The following is a 19,351-nucleotide window of genomic DNA, read 5'->3' on the forward strand; positions in this document are numbered from 1 at the left end:
TCACAAATTAAAGTACAATTTAGACTTTCTATTTTTTTTATACCAAGTCTTTGTTCAATGTAATTTGCATAACATGAAAGATGTAATATCACGTCTGCCAACTTCTTTGCCTTATCATCTTTGTCTTAAATTGGTATAAAATTTAATATTTTTCCCATATTTGGCAATTGGCACTTATTTATACAAAATCACTCATCAACACTAAAACTATCTTCATTTAATTTTGTCACTTATTTGTGACATTTGATGCTTATCAGAATGATTTAAACACTTGATGATTAATGTTTATTAGTTATCATATTTTTGTCACTTTAGTTTATTGAGTGATTCTTTCGTCTCTCGTGCAAGAAATGCTTTGGCCGGACGTTAGTAGCAATTCCAAACGACTATAGCGATATACAAGAACGATAGTGAAGAAAGCTTTATTGAGTGATATACAATTTTGATTAATGATAGCTAAAGAATACTATAGAAAAATATTGATCTTAAAACAGAAAAATCACATTAGTAACCAGTCATGGCAATCACAAATAAAATAAAAATAATATATATTCATTCCATACAACAAATGAAAAAACAAACTCAAAGCCTTAATAAGCAAGAACAAATGAAAAGGCTTTCAATCAAATAAAAGAACACTACACACATAATAATAAAACCATTTCTACTTATGATTGGTGAGTAAATAGTAACATATTTTGTTTTATTAGTTTCTAAAACCAAATGCAGACCATTTCTTTGATGAAGTCTCTTTCTTTGTCCTCTTTGAATTCGGATCAATAAGATTCTCAAGTGATTTCGCTTTCTTGTTTCGTGATCTTCCTGCTTCTTTCAAAAGCTCGGCCAGCCTTTTCTTCTCATCGTCAAAATCCGGGTTTGCTGTTCCCAGTTTTTCTTCTCTCAATTTTAGAACGTATTCCAAAATCTCAATCGCGTCTTCCACTCTGCGTAAAAATGATACGATTAATATTGTTAAAAGGGTTGACTTATTTTACCCGTTTAGATAAACAGGTTGAGCTGCCAACCTGTCTAGCTAAACGGGTCGACCCACTAACCCATGTTTTTACAACTCACCAACCCAAATAATAAGTTTAGAACTTGATAGTTGATTATTTACCCGCCAACCCGTTTGACACTTTTAGATAAATAAGTTAAGTGGGTTGTCTTTGGGTTGATCCGTTTAATTAGACGGTTTGTGTTCAAGTTGACCTGTTTAACCGATTTAGTTAAACGGGTCAACCTGCCAACCAATTTAGTTAATAATGTCAACCCACTAACCCGCTTATGGTCCCTTTAACTCACTTTTACAACTCACTGAACCAAATAAACACATTTACAACTTGATTATTACCCGTCAGGCCGTCAACCGGCTTGACACTTGTAAACAAACGAGAAAGGGGTCGTCTATAAACAGTCGACCCACTAACACGTTTACTTATCAACCCATTTGACTGTGTTCCGGTTGGGGTCGAGTTGCTTAACTCGTTTAGTTATACAGGTCAACCTGCCAACCTGTTTAGTTGAATAGGTCGACCCGCTAGCCCGTTTAACTCACTTTTTCTACAACTTGCCAACCCAAATAACACGTTTACAACTTGATTATTACCCATCAACCCATTTGACACATTAAGATAAATGGATTAAACACACCGTGTTTGAGTTACACAATTTTAAGTGTTTAAACGGGTCATAAATGGGTCAGTGGCCTAGTGGGTCATCTATGACCCGGTTAACCCATCCTTTTTGCAATTTACCAACCCGAATAAACACATTTATATCTTGATTTTTGACACAAATATTTTTATGGTTCGTGTTCAGGTTGAACAATTCAGCCGCCACGATTGACACCCCAAATGATAATTTATTTACCTCCCAAGAGCATCATATGTAGCTGCAAGATTACTGTAAACTCCAAGTGTATCTTGATGACACGGACCGCACTCCTGTTCCAGAATCTCCCTTGCTTCCTCAAACAACTCAGCAGCCTCGTCTATCTTAAACAGCTGGACACAAGCTAACCCCATCTGGTTCAAAACCACACCGAAAAATGCTGACTTTCTTTCACCACTAGCCCTAAGTTTACCAATAGCACTTTCAAAAGCCCCTCTTGCTTCTTCATATCTTCCCACCATATAAAACATCACACCCATACGCGCTTCCACACCCGCGATCGTACTCTGCTGACCTGGCTTATCCTCCAACAGCTTCATCGACTTCTGTAACAACCTTAACGCTTCCTCGGGTTCGTTAAAAGATTCATAAATCGCCGATATTTCTGTCATGCCACTAGCAATATCTTCTGGAGTGGTTCCAGGGACCGGTTTCGCGTATATTCTAAGGGCGTTTTCGCAATACGATCGTGACTCACGTAGCTTCCCGGTTTTGTAGTACAGGTCAGCGAGGCGCACGAAAACCGAGGCGACTGCCGGGTGGTTATCGCCTTTTGAGGCTTTGAAAACAGTGAGTGCTTTTTGGTAAGAGAAAACGGCTTCATCAAAACGCGAGAGTGATAAGTAAATATTGCCGATGCTGAGATCGATTGCGGCTACCTCATTATCTTGACCGTTGGCGATCATTGCCATGCTGGCGAGTACAAGGTGTTCTAAGGCGGATTCATAATCGCCTTTTGCCTCACATATTAAAGCCATTAATCGTCTATCGGCTGCTTCTTCAAGTGATGCAGGTGGACTGTGGACCCTGTGGATTTCTAGGGTTCTTTTGCATAAAGTATCTGCTTCATCAAATTGCATTGCTTGCACATGAGCCTCAGCCAAGTATCTACAGAAATGAAAAGCCATGAATAAACAAGATATAAGACTTCTCATTCTGTAAAGTAATCCCTATTGAATATTTGAATTGTATTACTAGATCAAAAGCAGGTTGATAAACAATAAAGTATAAACAAGCTGAGCCCTGAGCTTGCTAAGGCTCGAGCTAGGCTTGTTTTAACTTAAAAGAGGTCCCAAGCTCGTTAAAGCTCGGACTCAAGCTCGTTTATTAAAGAGCCTCAACAAAAGCTCGAGCTCGCCTCGCTTACTAAATGAGCCTTTACAAAATCTAAACCTCGTTTAAGCTCAGCACGATTCAAATTTGTAACTAGCAGGTCTCGAGTAGACACGATAAGACCTGTTTAGCAAAAAAGTGTTTTATGCGATTTTGAATTTTTTTAAAATTAATTAAAATTAAGACACTGGACATCATTTCTCTTTCTTGATACATAAAACGTATAACTGTCATGCTCAAACCACCAAAGTCAATTGTTAAGCGAGTCATTTTCAAGTTTGATACTTATGTGAATCGCGTCGTCTCTAACCTGTTAAACACGACGTTAAGACACGAACTGACAGCCCTACGAGTAGCTCACAAGCGGCTGGGCTCGTTTAACTTAAGAGGTCCCGAACTCGAGCTTGTTTATTAAATGACCCTCAGCATAAAGCTCTAGCTCGCCTCGTTTTAACTTAAGAGGTCCCAAGCTCGAGCTCGTTTATTAAATTATTCTATACAAAAGCTCGAGCTTGTTTATTAAATGATTCCTTACAAAAGCTTGAGCTCGCCTCATTTTAACTTAAGAGGTCCAGAGCTTATTAAGTCCCAGGCTCAAGCTCGTTTGTTAAATGATTCTATACAAAAGCTCGAGCTCGTTTATTAAATGATTCTATACAAAAGCTCGAGCTCGGGCTAGATTCAAATTTTTAACAAGCTCCCAAACTCGTTTATTAAATGAGCCTCAATTCAACCAAGCCGATCTCAACTAACTCGCAAACAGCTCGGCTCGTTTACACAATTAATTACAAAACAAGCGATCCAGAGCGACAAATTCACCTGCAAGTCTCAGCAACTCTGGGATCCGTATCTCCCAACGCCTCCATCTGAATCTTCAACCCTTCCTTATAACACTCAATCGACCGATCAAGCTGCCCAAGCATCGAATGCGTATCACCTAACTGCATATACCCCGAAAACGCCGCAAGCGCGTGATCCGCACCTCTCTCCACCTCCGGCACCTTGATCGCCCTATCCAACACCGGAATCGCCTCATCAAACCTCCCTAGACTGCAATATATCGCCGCCACTACGTGCAGACACATCGCCAGATCCAGACTCGGTTCGCCTTCAACCGCACACCGTTCGAACGACTTCGACGCGCGCAGCGCGTAGTCCAGCGCCTTCGTCGGACCGTCGCCGGAAGCGATTGTGTCACGCGCGAGTTTTAGTAGGAACGGGCCGAGATCTGGATTGTCGAGTGAGGATTCGTCGAGGAGGAGGAGGTTTTTTTCCGGTGACTTTTTCTTGCCGGAGCTCCGGTCCGGTGACGGTTTGGCGCGTGAGGAGGATGGAGATGGTGACGGTGGACGGCGTGGCGCAGGTGAGGAACGGATCTGGTGGTTGGTGGTGGTGGTGGTGTCGTCGGGTACGGTGATACGTGGTGGTGTTTTGACGGAGACTAAGCCAGGCATGACGGAACACGTTAAGGATATTTAGATCTTACAGTGTGTAATAATAATAAGAAGAAATATTATTATTGTTGTTGTGTTTAAAGGTCAGATGAGATGGTGGTTGGCGTGAGTGTTACTTGGTAGCTGTGTGTGTGTGTGTGTTGTGAGAAAAGAAAGATGATACAAAATCAGTGGAGTGGGACCCACACATCTCAAATAAAGTGGATGGGCCCACAGTGGGATGAGATGGCAAAGCACAACCTGTTTTGTTTGGATTGGGTTGGGGTTACCAACTCACCATACATTGGTTTGAATTGGAAATCAGGTTTGGTAATAATAATAATTAGTATCTTGCACCCGCATTGCAGGGGGTATGAAAGTGTAACCGAAGAAACTAACATCTACACATTACTATGGCATCGGTCCTTAATTGACATTTGTTCATGACATTCAAGACTTTATATATAAAAGAAAAGGAAACCACCATATATGAGTCATGATCATCAAACCAACGCGACACCACCTCTACCACCACACGGTTTCTTTCTACTTCGTATATCCTACTTTTGTTTATTGATAATTTTGTTCAATTGTTATGTTCTACCTGCATGTAACTTGTTTAATGAAATGTTTTATATTATTTACCTTGAATCACCTACTCCAATAAGAATAGTACAATAAATTACGCATAAGTTATAATAAATGGTGCCCACCCGCCTTTCAAATTGTATATATATGTAGTTTGAGACCTCGCACGTTGCGACGACTCATGACTCGTTCGTTTTTAGACATCCAACAAATAACGTTACACCAGATATAACCTACTGAACAAAATAATAATAAACATGTCAAAAAAAATTGTTCACAAAAGGTATTAAATCGTTCACAAATAGAATAAAATATATTATTTTTGGCTCCAACTTATGGACTACATTCTTCTTGAGAAAATGTGAGTTTAGCAAAGATACAGCCAATAGTCTACTCCACGTATGCACATAAATAATATTATATGATAGAGCATATATAAAAAAGAAAGATACAAACATATCAGCACAATGTATATATGAATGTGCATAAAATGAAGTGAATAGTAAAAAGCTCCCACAACAAATTTGCAAATTGTTATATATAATAATAATAATAATAATAATAATAATCAATTAAATGGATTTTGTTTACAAATTCCAACCGGAACAAACTAACATGTCTGGTTTTCTGGATTCTTTTTAAATGAAAAGTGAAAGGTTGGGTTTTGTTTAATCAAATTATTAATAATCTAAAATCTTATTAATTAAAGAAAAGTATACAAGGTGCTATTAAAAGTTGTAAACCCAAAGTAAAATAACTTAAAACTAGTTTTTACCTGGCACAATATGAGCAGTTCGATAAAATTCAGACGGTGGTAAAACTCAGGCGTTGAGCCGGTAAGGTGACGTGCATTATTGTACCTAAATTAAACAAAATATAAAACAAAAAAAATACTATAAAAATTGAGGTGAACCAATGTTGTGGCGTCAGTCGGTATAACGAGAATTTGGTCTGTTAACGTATGTTGGTAATGACACCGGAACTAAAATACAAACAAAAAAAAACCTAGCGTTCGGTCGGTTTTCGTTACGATGACTTAACAAAAAAACAAAAAACAAAATTTACGGACCAGTTCGGTGCTGCAAAATGAACAAATAGGGAACTTGCGGCACCAAACTTCTTATTTGTTATATAGTAATAATGTGTTTCGTTTTTTTATTTTGATGTATCCCTTTGGTTTTGAATGAATTGACGGTAGGGATGAGCGTTTTCGGTACCGATATTGAATCGGTATCAAGTTTTCAGCACCAATACGATTTAGGTATTTCCCGAATTTTACATGAAATATTGGTACTGTACTAGTACCGAACCAAACATTTCAGTACTAGTACCAAATATTTCCGAATTTCAGGATTTGGATCGGTACGGGTACTACCCCGAGCTCATCCCTAATTGAGTGTATATTACATTATACATATTCGTTGGAGCCTAGTTATACACATTCTTCGAAGGAATTACGCTCTACGTTGTTAGATTTTGTGTAAAAAATTTTCGCAACAAATTTAACCCTCAAGGTGAGGGGGGAAAATAAAATTTTGTTTTAGGTAAATGAAATAAAGTTTGGATAATGTGTTGCATTTTAGCTTCTAAGGGAGTGTTTGAGATTGTATGTTGATATATTGTCTCATTTGTAAACTATTGTGAAAAAAATGATTTTGGTAGTTTTGAAAAATCAGGTTTGAGACATACCTTACGAACACAATCCCGGACAACCCCAAGGATTATAGAATGTTTTTCTTAATATGGTCTAGAACCAAACTAGACCCCTTGGACAAAGTGCAATAAATATACATTTATGTATGCTACTTAGATACTTAATGTGATTATGAAACATAATATTGTCATGTAACTCGACAAAAATATCAAAGTAACAAAAATAAACGACCGTACTACCTTTTTAACAAAAATAAACGAACCAAACTACCTTTTTACTAAACTAAACGAACCGTATATTATTCTTGTTTAAAAAGTAGTTCAGTTCGTTTAGTTTAGTTAAAAAATAGTTCGATTCGTTTATTTTTGTTAAAAAAAGTAGTTCGATTCGTTTATTTTTGTTAAAAAATAACTCTGGTTTGTTTATTTTTGTTAAAAAATAGGCACGGTTTGTTTATTTTTGCTAAAAATGTAAATTCGATTCGTTTGTTTTTGTTAAAAAATAAGTTTGGTTCGTTAATTCTGGTTAAAAAAGTAGTTCGATTCGCTTATTTTTGTTAAACAAAATGAAATGCCTGTTAAAAATAGTGATTCGGTTTGTTTAGTTTGATAAAAAAAATAGTTTGGATCGTTTATTATGTTAAAAAGTAGTTCAATTCGTTAATTTTTATTGAAAAGGCCGTTCGGGTTTTTTATTCTTGTAAAAAAATTTAGTCTAGTTCATTTAGTTTTGTTAAAAGGATAAGGGGACTCAAAGTGACTGATTATGAAAAGTTCAAGGATTCATAGTGACAATGTGTATGTGGTTTATTTTAGAAACCATAGAGACTCAGACTACGTGCAGGCCCTGGAACGTCTAAATGGCGCTCTCCCAGACTTTGATATTGGCGGTTTCTCTAATAAGGACACCGCCCCATCAAAGCCTCAAAAAACTTTGGCGAATGCCCTTTTTGGCAAAATCGCTCAGAGCCTGGGAGAAGTTTTTGGATTGTCCCCCCGACAGAAGGCGGTTATTGAATGCTTACAAGGTCCTCATGCCCAAGATTTTCTGACCGTTATCCCGATTGATGGCTTGGGCCAAAGCATGTCTGCGGTCGAGTATAGGGCCATTCTTAAGTACCGTTTGATGGTCCCAATGTACCCAGAAGACGAAACATGTCCGATCTGCCGTAAGGCTTGCCTGGATAAATTCGGAGAGCATGCGGTACATTGCAAGGAGATGCTTGGGTTCAAATACCGACATGATTGGGTGCGGGACGTTCTTTGGGACATCTTAAGGCGAGCTGGGATATCAGCTAAAAAGGAAGCCCCCGTAAACTTCCTTAAGGCGAGCTCGTCTTTGGTTGGGCCGAGGGAAAACACGCTTGTGTTGACCTCACAGGGGTATCTCCCTTAGCTGGTTTGAGGGATAATGGGTTTGTAGCTGGGCAAGCAATGAAAAGGGCTGAAACGAAGAAGGTGGAGAAACATGTTAAAGCCTGCGAAGAGAACCAACATGTTTTTGTCCCTTTGGCTTTTGATACCTTTGGCTCCTTGACACCGGAAGCTATCTGTTTCCTAACCAGGGTCCAAAGGGTTGTGCATAGCAATGTGTCGACTCAAAAGGGGCAGGGGTATGTCTTTAGCAGGTTAGGGTTTGCAATTCAAAAAGGGGTGGCGGCGCAACTTGTTGCCCGCCTACCTGCTATGTTGATGTAATATCTATGTTTCTATTTAATGAAAGGATTCAATTAATCAAAAAAAAATAGAGACTCAATCAGTTCAAAAAAATTTCAGAGACTATTTATGTCTCCGTCCTGAAACCACAGGGACGCAAACAATAATTTTCTCTGTCTTATATATGATTGACACATACGTAAGAAATATCTTATTAAAAATATGGCTCTTGTAAATATATAAACAAAAGAAACTCTATTTGAATGAGCGTCCTGTTATGAGTACGTTATAAGTTATAACTTTGGTTATGTGATTCTACATTTTTTTTATACCCTAACTATCAAGGTGAGATACGCCACTTTGAATGACATCTTAACCAAATGATAGATATTTTATAATTGCATCATAGAAGACGAACTTATAAACTCAATAGATCATAACATTTAATAGTGTACGTTTGTAAGGTTGAATGTGATGTGACATTCAACTTTCATAGATGAAAACTTATTGACATGTTGTAGTTTAATTAATATTATTTGCAACCTTTAAATATGTATGAGTGATCTGACTGAAACATTTTTCAAACTTGGTTACTATTATATGAGATATTTTTTTAATATTATATTTCATTTTGTATTACTGGAATGTAATTTCTCTTTGAAAAACAACAATCTTTCTTGTGTCAAGAATAATCTCATTTTCATTTAATAGATCATCTAGTATTCCAAACTCGAAAGGACCAAACCATAATGCCAATTAGAGGTGCACAAATCGGGTTTTTCAAATACCCGGGTTCGGGTATGGAACAGGTTATGGGTATGACCGGGTATTGAAAAATCGGGTATTGGTAACGGGTTCGGGTCCGGATATTGTCTCTAAAAGTCATACCCTATGCATCAGGTTCGGGTAGGGTATAGAACAAGGTATTCTAAAATCGGGTATTTGAATACCCTATTTTCGGGTATTGAAAAACCCCTATTTTCGAGTTTTTTTGGGCTTGTTACCGGGTATTTTTCGGATATAGAATGAAAAATCGGGTTTGTACTTTTTAGGGGTATTTTTGGGGTATTTTTATGGTATTTTCCGGGTATACATCGGGTATTTGAAATACCCGGTTTCGGGTATAGAACCGGTTCGGGTTTTCGGGTATTACCGGTACAAATCGGGTCCGGTTCGGGTTCGGGTTGTACTACCGAAATGCATACCCTATCCGTACCCTACGGGTAGGGTCGGGTACGGGTTCGGGTATTAAAAACCCGGGTATTAAAAAAACCGATTTCGGGTTTTTATTTATGGTTCGGTTCCGTGTTCGGGTTTTTTGTGCACCTCTAATGCCAATTGTCAAATATGGCAAGCGACCCAATTTTCTAACCCACGAGGGATGGGCTCGGATGGGCTGGGTCAGTAAAAACAAGGAGGACAGCATGGATAAACGGACCTATAAAAATCCATCATTATTCATTACACCAATACATCCAACTTGTTGGACTAGAGGTGTACAAATCGGGTATTAGAAAAACCGGGTTTGGGTATGATTGAGTATTGGAAAATTAGTTATTAGCAATACCCTCAGGTTTAAGTATCGTGATAGGTAGCCTTTTGTAGTAGGCAAACACTCTCAAAGAACAAGATAAAGAAGCTAGATATTTAAACAACTTTTTATTATATTTTTCATTACTTCAATTCTAATAGAAACAACCTTTTATAGGCAAAACAAATAAACAAGGAAATGACCCACTATCCTAATAATTAGACCCATTACCTAGAATACTAAATAATAAAATAAACTAGAATTAAAACTAAAACTAGTGGCGCATGCATGAGTGATGAGAACATGGAGTTGAGTTGTTGCATGAACTAGGAACGTGGGTAGGCTGATGTAGGTAAGGCAGCAACAGTCGGATCGTATTATATCGCCTCTAAAACCATACCCTATGTATCGGGTTCGGTTCGGGTATAGAACCGGGCATTCAAAACCGGTTATTTGAATACCCTATTTCGGGTATTGAAAAAAACCATATTTTCGGGTTTTTTGCCGGTATTTTTTCGGTTATAGATTGAAATTTTTTAAAGGTTGCACTTTTTAGGGGTATTTTTTTGGGTATTTTCCAGTTATTTTTCGGGTATAGATTGGGTATTTGAAAAACCCAGTTTCGGGTATTGGAAAAACCCGGTTCAGGGTATGAAACCGGTTCGAGTTTTCGGGTATTACCAGATACAAATCGGGTCTGATTCTGGTATTAAAAACCCGGGTATAAAAAAAACCCGGGGTTCCGAGTAATTTTTCGGGTCCGGTTCCGAGTTCGGGTTTTTTGTGCACCTCTAGTTGTGACCAGGGTTGTTCACGAGATGAGCCGAACCAAGCGAAGGCTTACTCATTGCTAGACTCATTTACAACCGAACCGAACGGCTAAAATTCGAATCGAGCGAAAACCGAAACGAGCCAAAATCGAATCGAGCATTTTTCGATCAAACATCGAGCGATTTCGAGCATTATTTATTTCTTTTTCACTTTAATTTTTTCAATAGGAAACAAATTTGAATATTGTAAATAATATATTTTATAAATAAATTAGTTGTTATTTGAAAAACGTGTAATAGATTGTAAATTTTTATTAAAAATAAGTTTGAAGTGAGATATAATGATCATGTAAACAAACTTCTAATATTCTAAAAACTTGAAGCGAACAAATAAAACTACAAAATTGATGACATATGAAAATTTTTAAAGGGGTAAAAATAATTGTAAGCTTATATTTATGGTTTTGTCTATATGTATATATATATATATATATATATATATATATATATTGTTCATATATTATTATATATAAAATAAATTAAAAGTATTCGAGCCGAACCGAACTGAACCGAGCAGACCTTTTGTCACACCCCGACCAAAGGCGGCAGAACATGTTGGGGTGCAACGATTGCCCATAAGCGCATGACACTATTTAAAGCGACACTATTTAACAAACCCATTTAATTTCACAACATCGAAATGTCACATAACAATATTCATAAGACAAATACAACAAAATATAACAAATCATATATTGTTCATTTTACTAATATCCTAAAGGTCTTGATGACGTTATCTCCACACTCCATAATCAACCTAAATGCAAACATGTAACATTTATAAAATAAAGTTTATCAACACAAAGGTTGGTGAGCAATTCATAGTTTTGAGCATATAAGTATATAATAAGAAAAGCCACAATCTTGTATACGAAACAATAAATAATAGCAATAATTTGAATAAAAAGTGAGATCACTAATAAGAATACATTAGCGACACCTTACTATAAGGGGATGCCAAATAGTCTAGAATTTATAGATCAACCAACCAAAGGCGGTAAATGATGGTCGGGTATTTTGTATATATATTAGTGTATTAATTATGTAGTTTTATTGAATATATTGTTAGAACTTTGGTACTTCATACGTGCTTTTGTATTTCAGGTCATTGATCATTAAATATGCTAAACTAGAGACCTGTACGAGCATGGAATGATATCTCGGGAAGACCGAAGCATGATTTGATGTCTTGGGAAGTGTTACAAGGATTCGGGAAGAGTATGGATGAGAAATCATAAGCCGATGCTAAAACTGAACAAGATGGGTTGACAAAATGCGACCTTGAAGTAAAACGAGCATATCCTGAACTAGAAAACGAGTTACGGGAGCCATAATATATGAATTTTGGGTTTCTCGACGAGAGGAATCTGAAAATGAGGTTTTCTTAGGTCGCGATACGCGATGGGATTGTCATATGGCCATCGCGTATCGCGATGGACATAAAAGACGGAAAAATTAGGTTTTAAGCATATTATTCATGAAAAGGAACCCCAACTCCGTTTTGATGAACCATAGGCGATTCCAGAAGCTCCAAGAGGCGATTTCCACTATCCTAGCTCGTGTTAAGACCATATTTATGATCCATATCATCCGTATTGAAGATTCGACGATGTCGCGGCTCGGCTAATCTCCTACAATCGCACCCGGGATGTATAGTTTGTAACCTTTTACAGTTTTTCGCATGTGATTAAGAATACTTGTTTATTGTTATTGATGATTGATATATGATTATTGATATTTAGTATTTCTGTGTGTTCGGTCGGTTTAGGTTTACGTTGGTCTGAACGATCTGTTACCAGTTGCTGGATAATTAGTCATATAACTGTTTGGTTAGATTGAATACGATAAAACGTACAATTACCCTTAACTGAGTCATACTGGCAAGGACTGTTTGATAACCAGTGCCGTGTGTAAAGTAATTGTTGACGTCTAAGGTTTTGTCTGGTTGATCAGTTTTCAGTTAATCGTTAATAATCAATCTGTTAGGTTGCATGAGATACTGTTTGGTTGCTTACTTGAATTCCCGGGTGTGATTTGCTTTGTTAACTGTTTACAACTCGTTTGTTCATTCGTTGCTTAGTTCTATAAACTCACTTTAATTGCTTGTGTGATCAGCACTAAAACCAATTACTTTATAATATTAAGTCTGTACACGAATTGCGTTGACCACATACTCCTTGTGATACGATACCCTACTTGCTCTAACTATTTAGAATAATTAGGTTTTTGATTGACTCAAACGACGGTCATCAAAATGGCGTCGTTGCCGGAGAGTTAGTGCGCTTAGTGTTTTCGTGTTATTTGATTTCTTTGTTTATTTTAGTTTAGTTTAGTTTAGTAATTTTAATTTTATTTTTTGTTTTTATTTTATTTTTCCATTTTACGCGGGGTGTTGTTTGTGCAGATAACATGTTTTTACACACCCGCCACTCGGGCAGACAATCACCACTTATGGGTCAAAACCAAAACCCATCCCGAAACCCGAGCACGTAACTATCACTATGAGCAATTATGGTGATTTTTGTTATTGTGAAGGCCCGTATCACTATCGGGATTGTCCAGTAGTTGCTCAAAATCGGCAAGAGCGTTGCCATGGGCGAAGATATATGACGACATGCTATGAAGATAAAAAAATTTTGTCATATTATTCACACTCTGAACAACACACATCACCAAATTATGATGAAGATTATCAATCAGACATGGATGACCAATATAATCAAGAGCCGTATTATGCCAACTGCGAACCGGAGATGCCCTATTCCTCAAGTTCCCAAGACACGGTGGAATCCAAACTTGACAAATTGATAAATATTATGGTTGAGCATAACAAGGAATTAGAACAACAAAGGAAATCTCTCGAGTCTAAGTGGACCAATCAAATTAATGAAGAGATTATACACACTGAACTAGACTGGGATGAGGATGATTATGAGTATTCTCATGAAGAAGATGATTATGAATATTCTCATGAAGAAGATGATTATGAATATCTTCAGTCGGTTAATGAAGACCAACAAAATATTCTGCACTCTAAGCTCGATACCATCATGAACACGTTAATGGAACATAAGAGACAGATGATGGAAGAAGAAAAGGAATATGAGCTAAGACATGAAAAAATTTTTGCCTCGCTCAATCCGAATATTGAGGACAATACTGAAATCAAACGAGACCAAGAAGAGTTGGCTAGTGGTACTGTGTTTTATGGTGATGAAGAGAATGAGGTTGTTGATCTTCTAAAGCAAGAAAGTGAAAGTGTGATTCAAGTAGAAGATACGACTCCTTCAGAGTATGAAGAGCCCAAGGTAGCCAATGTGAATCCTATGACTTCTCCAGTACTTATTATTCAAAACAACAAGTGTGGGGATGAAGGCTTGGTAAAGAATGAAAAGAAAGTAAGCTTGCAAGATATTGGGCAAATAATTAAGAAGCGGCCTCACAAAAATCATTCAAGTAGCATGCCAATCACTGTAAAGCGGTTATGGACTTGGCATGTAAGCTACCGAGCGCATATTGAAAACTCGGTGGGTAAGTGTTCACTTCGACCACCGTGAGGAATTCAGGTATTGTCGAGCTATAGACATCAATTCAGCGCTAACCGGGAGGCAACCCGGGGTTTGTAAGTATCTTTCCAATTTGTTTTTATTTGAGTTATTATCTGTTGTATTTTGATTTATTGAATATTGTGTTGTATTTGGAACTTTGTGGGTGTAGTTCACTATAAACCCTCACAAGACCTCACTCGTCCACTCGGTCTACCGGGGGGTTTAAAGGGCTTGTTGCATACGCTAAATGCAATCGTGATTCCTATGAAAGTGAGTTAAGTATTTTAACTTGTTTAACAAAATTTATTATGAAACGACTTAATTCGGCTCGGTAATTGTTTTAATAAAATTAACGGAAAATCATTTTCATAACTCTTAAAAGACCTATGTTTTACACTTGTGAGAAGCTTGCTTCTACACGTCTCGAGATTTTGCAGGTTCGGTTGTCAGTTTGGCACTTGGTCGAGACGAGAGTATACGAGTGTTTAAGAGAGTTCGTGAGCCGATTGGTCCTTTTCCAGTCTCTTTGATATTAGGTGATTTCAGTTTCATAATTTATTTTGTCTTATTAGTTTAAATGTTAAAAGTGTAATTGTATATTTGCTAGTACAACCGTCACATTTAAGCCCCGAATTTTTAAAATTGCTTAACAATCAAAAAGTCAATTTCAACCCCGTCCCTCAAATGTTCATTAATTGTTTAAATATTTTAACATTGAGGACCATGTAAACTTCAAGTGTGGGGATGGGGGGAAATTTGAAAATTTTAGCCCGATAGTACCTCGAAGAGTGTTCGGAAACCAAAGTTGTTAACTGTTAATTATTGTCATTAATGCCAAGTTATAGGTTTCTGGTCATGGTTGGTTTTTCAGCTTCTCGATAGTCTTACTCACAAATGTTTTCAAAAATGAGAAGTTGAAAATAGGGTTGTTTAGGCAGGGATAACGAGTCAAGGGGACGGGTATACATGTTTCATATCGGCAGCCCATTATTCGAGACATATTGTGAGATGGACCCCTATACTTAATACACATATTATATAATAGATATAAAACATGTCTCACACCATTGATTAAGGGAAACCGGTATGTTTTACAGAGTTAGAACTTGCTTGTCACATGCTTATCGAGATCTTAATACCACCACCTGTATGGAGATTAGGACTTTAGAAAACCTTTACATACACTTTTCCTCCACTAAATAAATTTACTTACTCGACATTATCCCCCTAGGAGCCCGTTTGGACCTCATTCATGTTTATTTGCTAAACAAGACATTACACACCATTTCAGCCTTGGCCTTCATTATATTTTAACCCTGTGTGATGAAATCCAGTCCGTTATCGAGTTGTATATAGTCAGTTGTTGAGCATAGTACACAATGTACGTAAGTCTCGGTTGAGTTGTAAATATGTGTTTGTCAGAGTTGTATAATTATTTGATTCAGTGTATTGTCTATCAGTTCAAAAAAAAGGCAAAAAGAAAACAAACAAAACAAAAAAAGCACAATTTTTTTTAAAAACATTCAGCTAAAAGCCAAAAAGAAAGTCAGTTCTTATTCAGTTATGTAATTAGCAGTCTGTTAATTTTTGATTAGTTGTTTGTGTATTTGTAAACTGGGTTTCATTCACCTTAGTCACTAAATATGCCTATTCTGCACCCAACCTAAGCCTCAGCAAAACCTTAGTCCGGGTCTTTATGCAACTGGTGGGTAATGGGTAAAGATAAGACTTGCCTGCAAACTTATTAAGTTGTAACTCATACTTGGGATGGTCATATGGCCATCGTGTATCGCGATGGACATAAAAGACGGGAAAATTAGGTTTGAAGCATGTTATTCATGAAAAGGAACCCCAACTCCGTTTTGACGAACCATAGGCGATTCCAGCAGCTCCAAGAGGAGATTTCCACTATCCTAGCTCGTGTCAAGACCATATCTATGATCCATATCATCCGTATTGAAGATTCGATGATGTCGCGGCTCGGCTAATCTCCCAGAATCGCACCCGGGATGTATAGTTTGTAACCTTTTACAGTTTTTCGCATGTGATTAAGAATACTTGTTTATTGTTATTGATGATTGATATATGATTATTGATATTTAGTATTTCTGTGTGTTCGGTCTATTTAGGTTTACGTTGGTCTGAACGATCTGTTACCAGTTGCTAGATAATTAGTCATATAACTGTTTGGTTAGATTGAATACGATAAAAAGTACAATTACCCTTAACTGAGTCATACTGGCAATGACTGTTTGATAACCAGTGCCGTGTGTAAAGTAATTGTTGACTTCTAAGGTTTTGTCTGGTTGATCAGTTTTCAGTTAATCGTTAATAATCAATCTGTTAGGTTGCATGAGATACTGTTTGGTTGCTTACTTGAATTCCCGGGTGTGATTTGCTTTGTTAACTGTTTACAACTCGTTTGTTCGTTCGTTGCTTAGTTCTATAAACTCACTTTAATTGCTTGTGTGATCAGCACTAAAACCAATTACTTTATAATATTAAGTCTGTACACGAATTGCGTTGACCACATACTCCTTGTGATACGATACCCTACTTGCTCTAACTATTTAGAATAATTAGGTTTTTGATTGACTCAAACGACGGTCATCAGTAAACACGTAAACACATGAGCATGTAAGCATAGAACACCAAATCGAGCTTTATTTAAGTAAAGTATACAATAACGTTTGTGGTTTGAGACTCAAGTATAAAGCACTTAATTTGAATAAGTATGAAATGTCACCCCCAAAACAAAAGATGAAAAACGGGGTATGAAAGTACTCACGTTCAAGTAATAAACTTGAAAGATGGATGATTTGGAGTTTAACCGGAATGACGGGTTTAACGAGCAAAGCCTAAATAAAAGTAAAAACCTTGAATTAGAAAGGTTGTTTTAGGAAAACTTTAAACTGCAAGATACGAAATATAAACAATTAAAGTTTAAGGTTTAAAATGTAACTATTTAATTTTTTTTTAATAATAACCCTTTAAAAATATAAGTTTGCTTGAAACCGGGTTAAAGTATCTAACCTTAATATTTACTCAACCTATGTTAAGTAATAAGGTGGGTAAAATGCAAGAATGCAAGTCCTTTAAAACAAAGATACTAAAACCGGTTTTAACGAGTGTTCGGGTTGTTGGTTCGGGTCTTGACAATTGGCCAAACCCAAAGTCAACTTTCCAAAATAATGAATGTTATGAGATAACTCAATAAAACTTAATAAGACTTAACCAAGTATGTAATTCTGCTATTTTAGAACTAACAACGCACGTTAAGCGAGTGTTCGGTTTTGTCGGTTCCAACCTTGTTATGAGATCAAGTTGGACCCAACATTTCCAAGTACTTAAGAAATTAATTAAAATCAGCTTGTAAACTATTTTTAAAAAAATATACAAGTCTTGATAGCTAAAAACACACTTGTGTGTCTTAAGCGAGTGAAAATCGGTTTAGTTCAGTTTGGTTTGGTTTCCATATCACAATAAGTTCATAGATGGTTTCCACATGCCCAAATATCAAAGAACTTGTATAATAATGTACAAATGAAAATACTTAAGTTTTACAACCAAAAAGTTAACAATAAAGTCTTTAAACAAAAGTTTGGTTTTCGGTTCGGATCTTGGTTCGGGTTAAGACCAAGGTAAGATTCTACAAACCCATAACCATAGAACTTGTAAAAATGATTTTAGAAACTTAAATCTAACATTAAACATGTTTAAACAAGTATTTAACAAAAACTAGTAAACAAAGTTCGGTTTACGGTTTAAAGCTATTTACGGTTAAACCGAGGCTAGACTATTAGAACCCATAACTATGGAACTTGTAAATATGATAAACAAACTAAAATGATCAGAACTTATGCATGATTAATATGTATAAACAAGTTATATAAGTGTGTGTGTGTGTATAGGATCAGGATCATGGGAGAACTCTTTTTGAAATTGAGAACCATTTTGGACCACAAAAAACCCAAAAATAAAAAAAATCATAAAATAAAAAAAACACAAAAAACAAAAAAACAAAAAAAGTAAAAAAACCAAAATTCTTATTTTATCATCCCGGTTTCATAAAAAAAATCGGTTTAGCTAAATTATATACACATATGTATAATATATACATATATGTGCATTTACATGTTTTTTTTTGTACACATGTGTATAATTTAAGATAAATGATATTGTATATATGTGTATATTACGTAACTAAAGATTATATAAAATTATACATATGTGTATAATACGATGTTTTTTTGTTTTTTTACTTTTTTTTATTTTTTTAATGAAACCGGATTGAAATGTAAGAATTTTGTTTTTTTTACTTTTTTAAAATTTTTATTATTTTTTGTTTTATGATTTTTTTAAATAATTTTTTAAAGATGTTTTTAGTGGTCCAAAATGGTACTCAAAGTTCTCAATTTGCAAATGGTTCTCTTAGGATCCTTACCATATATATATATATATATATATATATATATATATATATATATATATATATATATATCAAGGACACGAAGTCCTTTATGTAGCCTTGCCTTACAAGGCCCGAAACCTCACCGACCGAGACCGGAGAAGTATCCGTCAAAGGTAACAAGGGGTGTATATTATATATATATATGTACCACCATATTCAAGTATTAATAAGACTATATAAGCTAATTAGAATGAAAGATTTAACTCAGTTTGACTTTTGGAAGTCAAACCTTCAAGAACACTAAAATAACAACCTTGAATCTTTGAAGGTTGAGAGAGAATTTCGAGATGTAGCAGGGGAAAATGAAAGGAAATGATGGTGTATATATAGGGTAATGTTGGTGGTCAAATATGGGTGTGAGTTACAAGAGTTTTCATGCAAAAAGGATCAAGACAAAGCACAAAATAACGAAAAAACGAACTGTTGCAGCTGTTGTGGTCGCTATACGCAACGGGCAAGGGTCTCCCCCACTGCGTATCGCGATGGGGGTGGTGACTGATATTATCCAATTTTCAAAAATGGCAGTTTTGCCCCCAAAGTTCGTTTTAAGTGATTTTTACGCGTTTTAAGGACCGAAAAGGAAGTTTTCAAGACCCAACAAGTGTAAAATAATATTGTAACATAAAATCCATCATTTT

At 36.2% G+C, this 19,351-nt stretch overlaps 1 protein-coding gene across 1 annotated transcript; it reads right to left on the reverse strand.

The window, feature by feature from the left end:
• Positions 1 to 515: 515 nt before the first annotated feature.
• Positions 516 to 4,457, reverse strand: LOC143557936 (protein KINESIN LIGHT CHAIN-RELATED 1-like). Its single transcript, XM_077046890.1, has 3 exons — positions 3,823 to 4,457; positions 1,870 to 2,778; positions 516 to 944 (listed from the first exon to the last, which is right to left on the reverse strand). Exons 1-3 carry the CDS (start codon positions 4,455 to 4,457, stop codon positions 707 to 709), a joined length of 1,782 nt encoding a protein of 593 aa, XP_076903005.1. The 3' UTR covers positions 516 to 706.
• Positions 4,458 to 19,351: the final 14,894 nt, after the last annotated feature.

Source organism: Bidens hawaiensis, unplaced genomic scaffold, assembly GCF_021521415.1.
Source record: "Bidens hawaiensis isolate Kalapana, Puna unplaced genomic scaffold, B.hawaiensis_p1.1 tig00019230_1, whole genome shotgun sequence".
NCBI lineage: Eukaryota > Viridiplantae > Streptophyta > Magnoliopsida > Asterales > Asteraceae > Bidens > Bidens hawaiensis.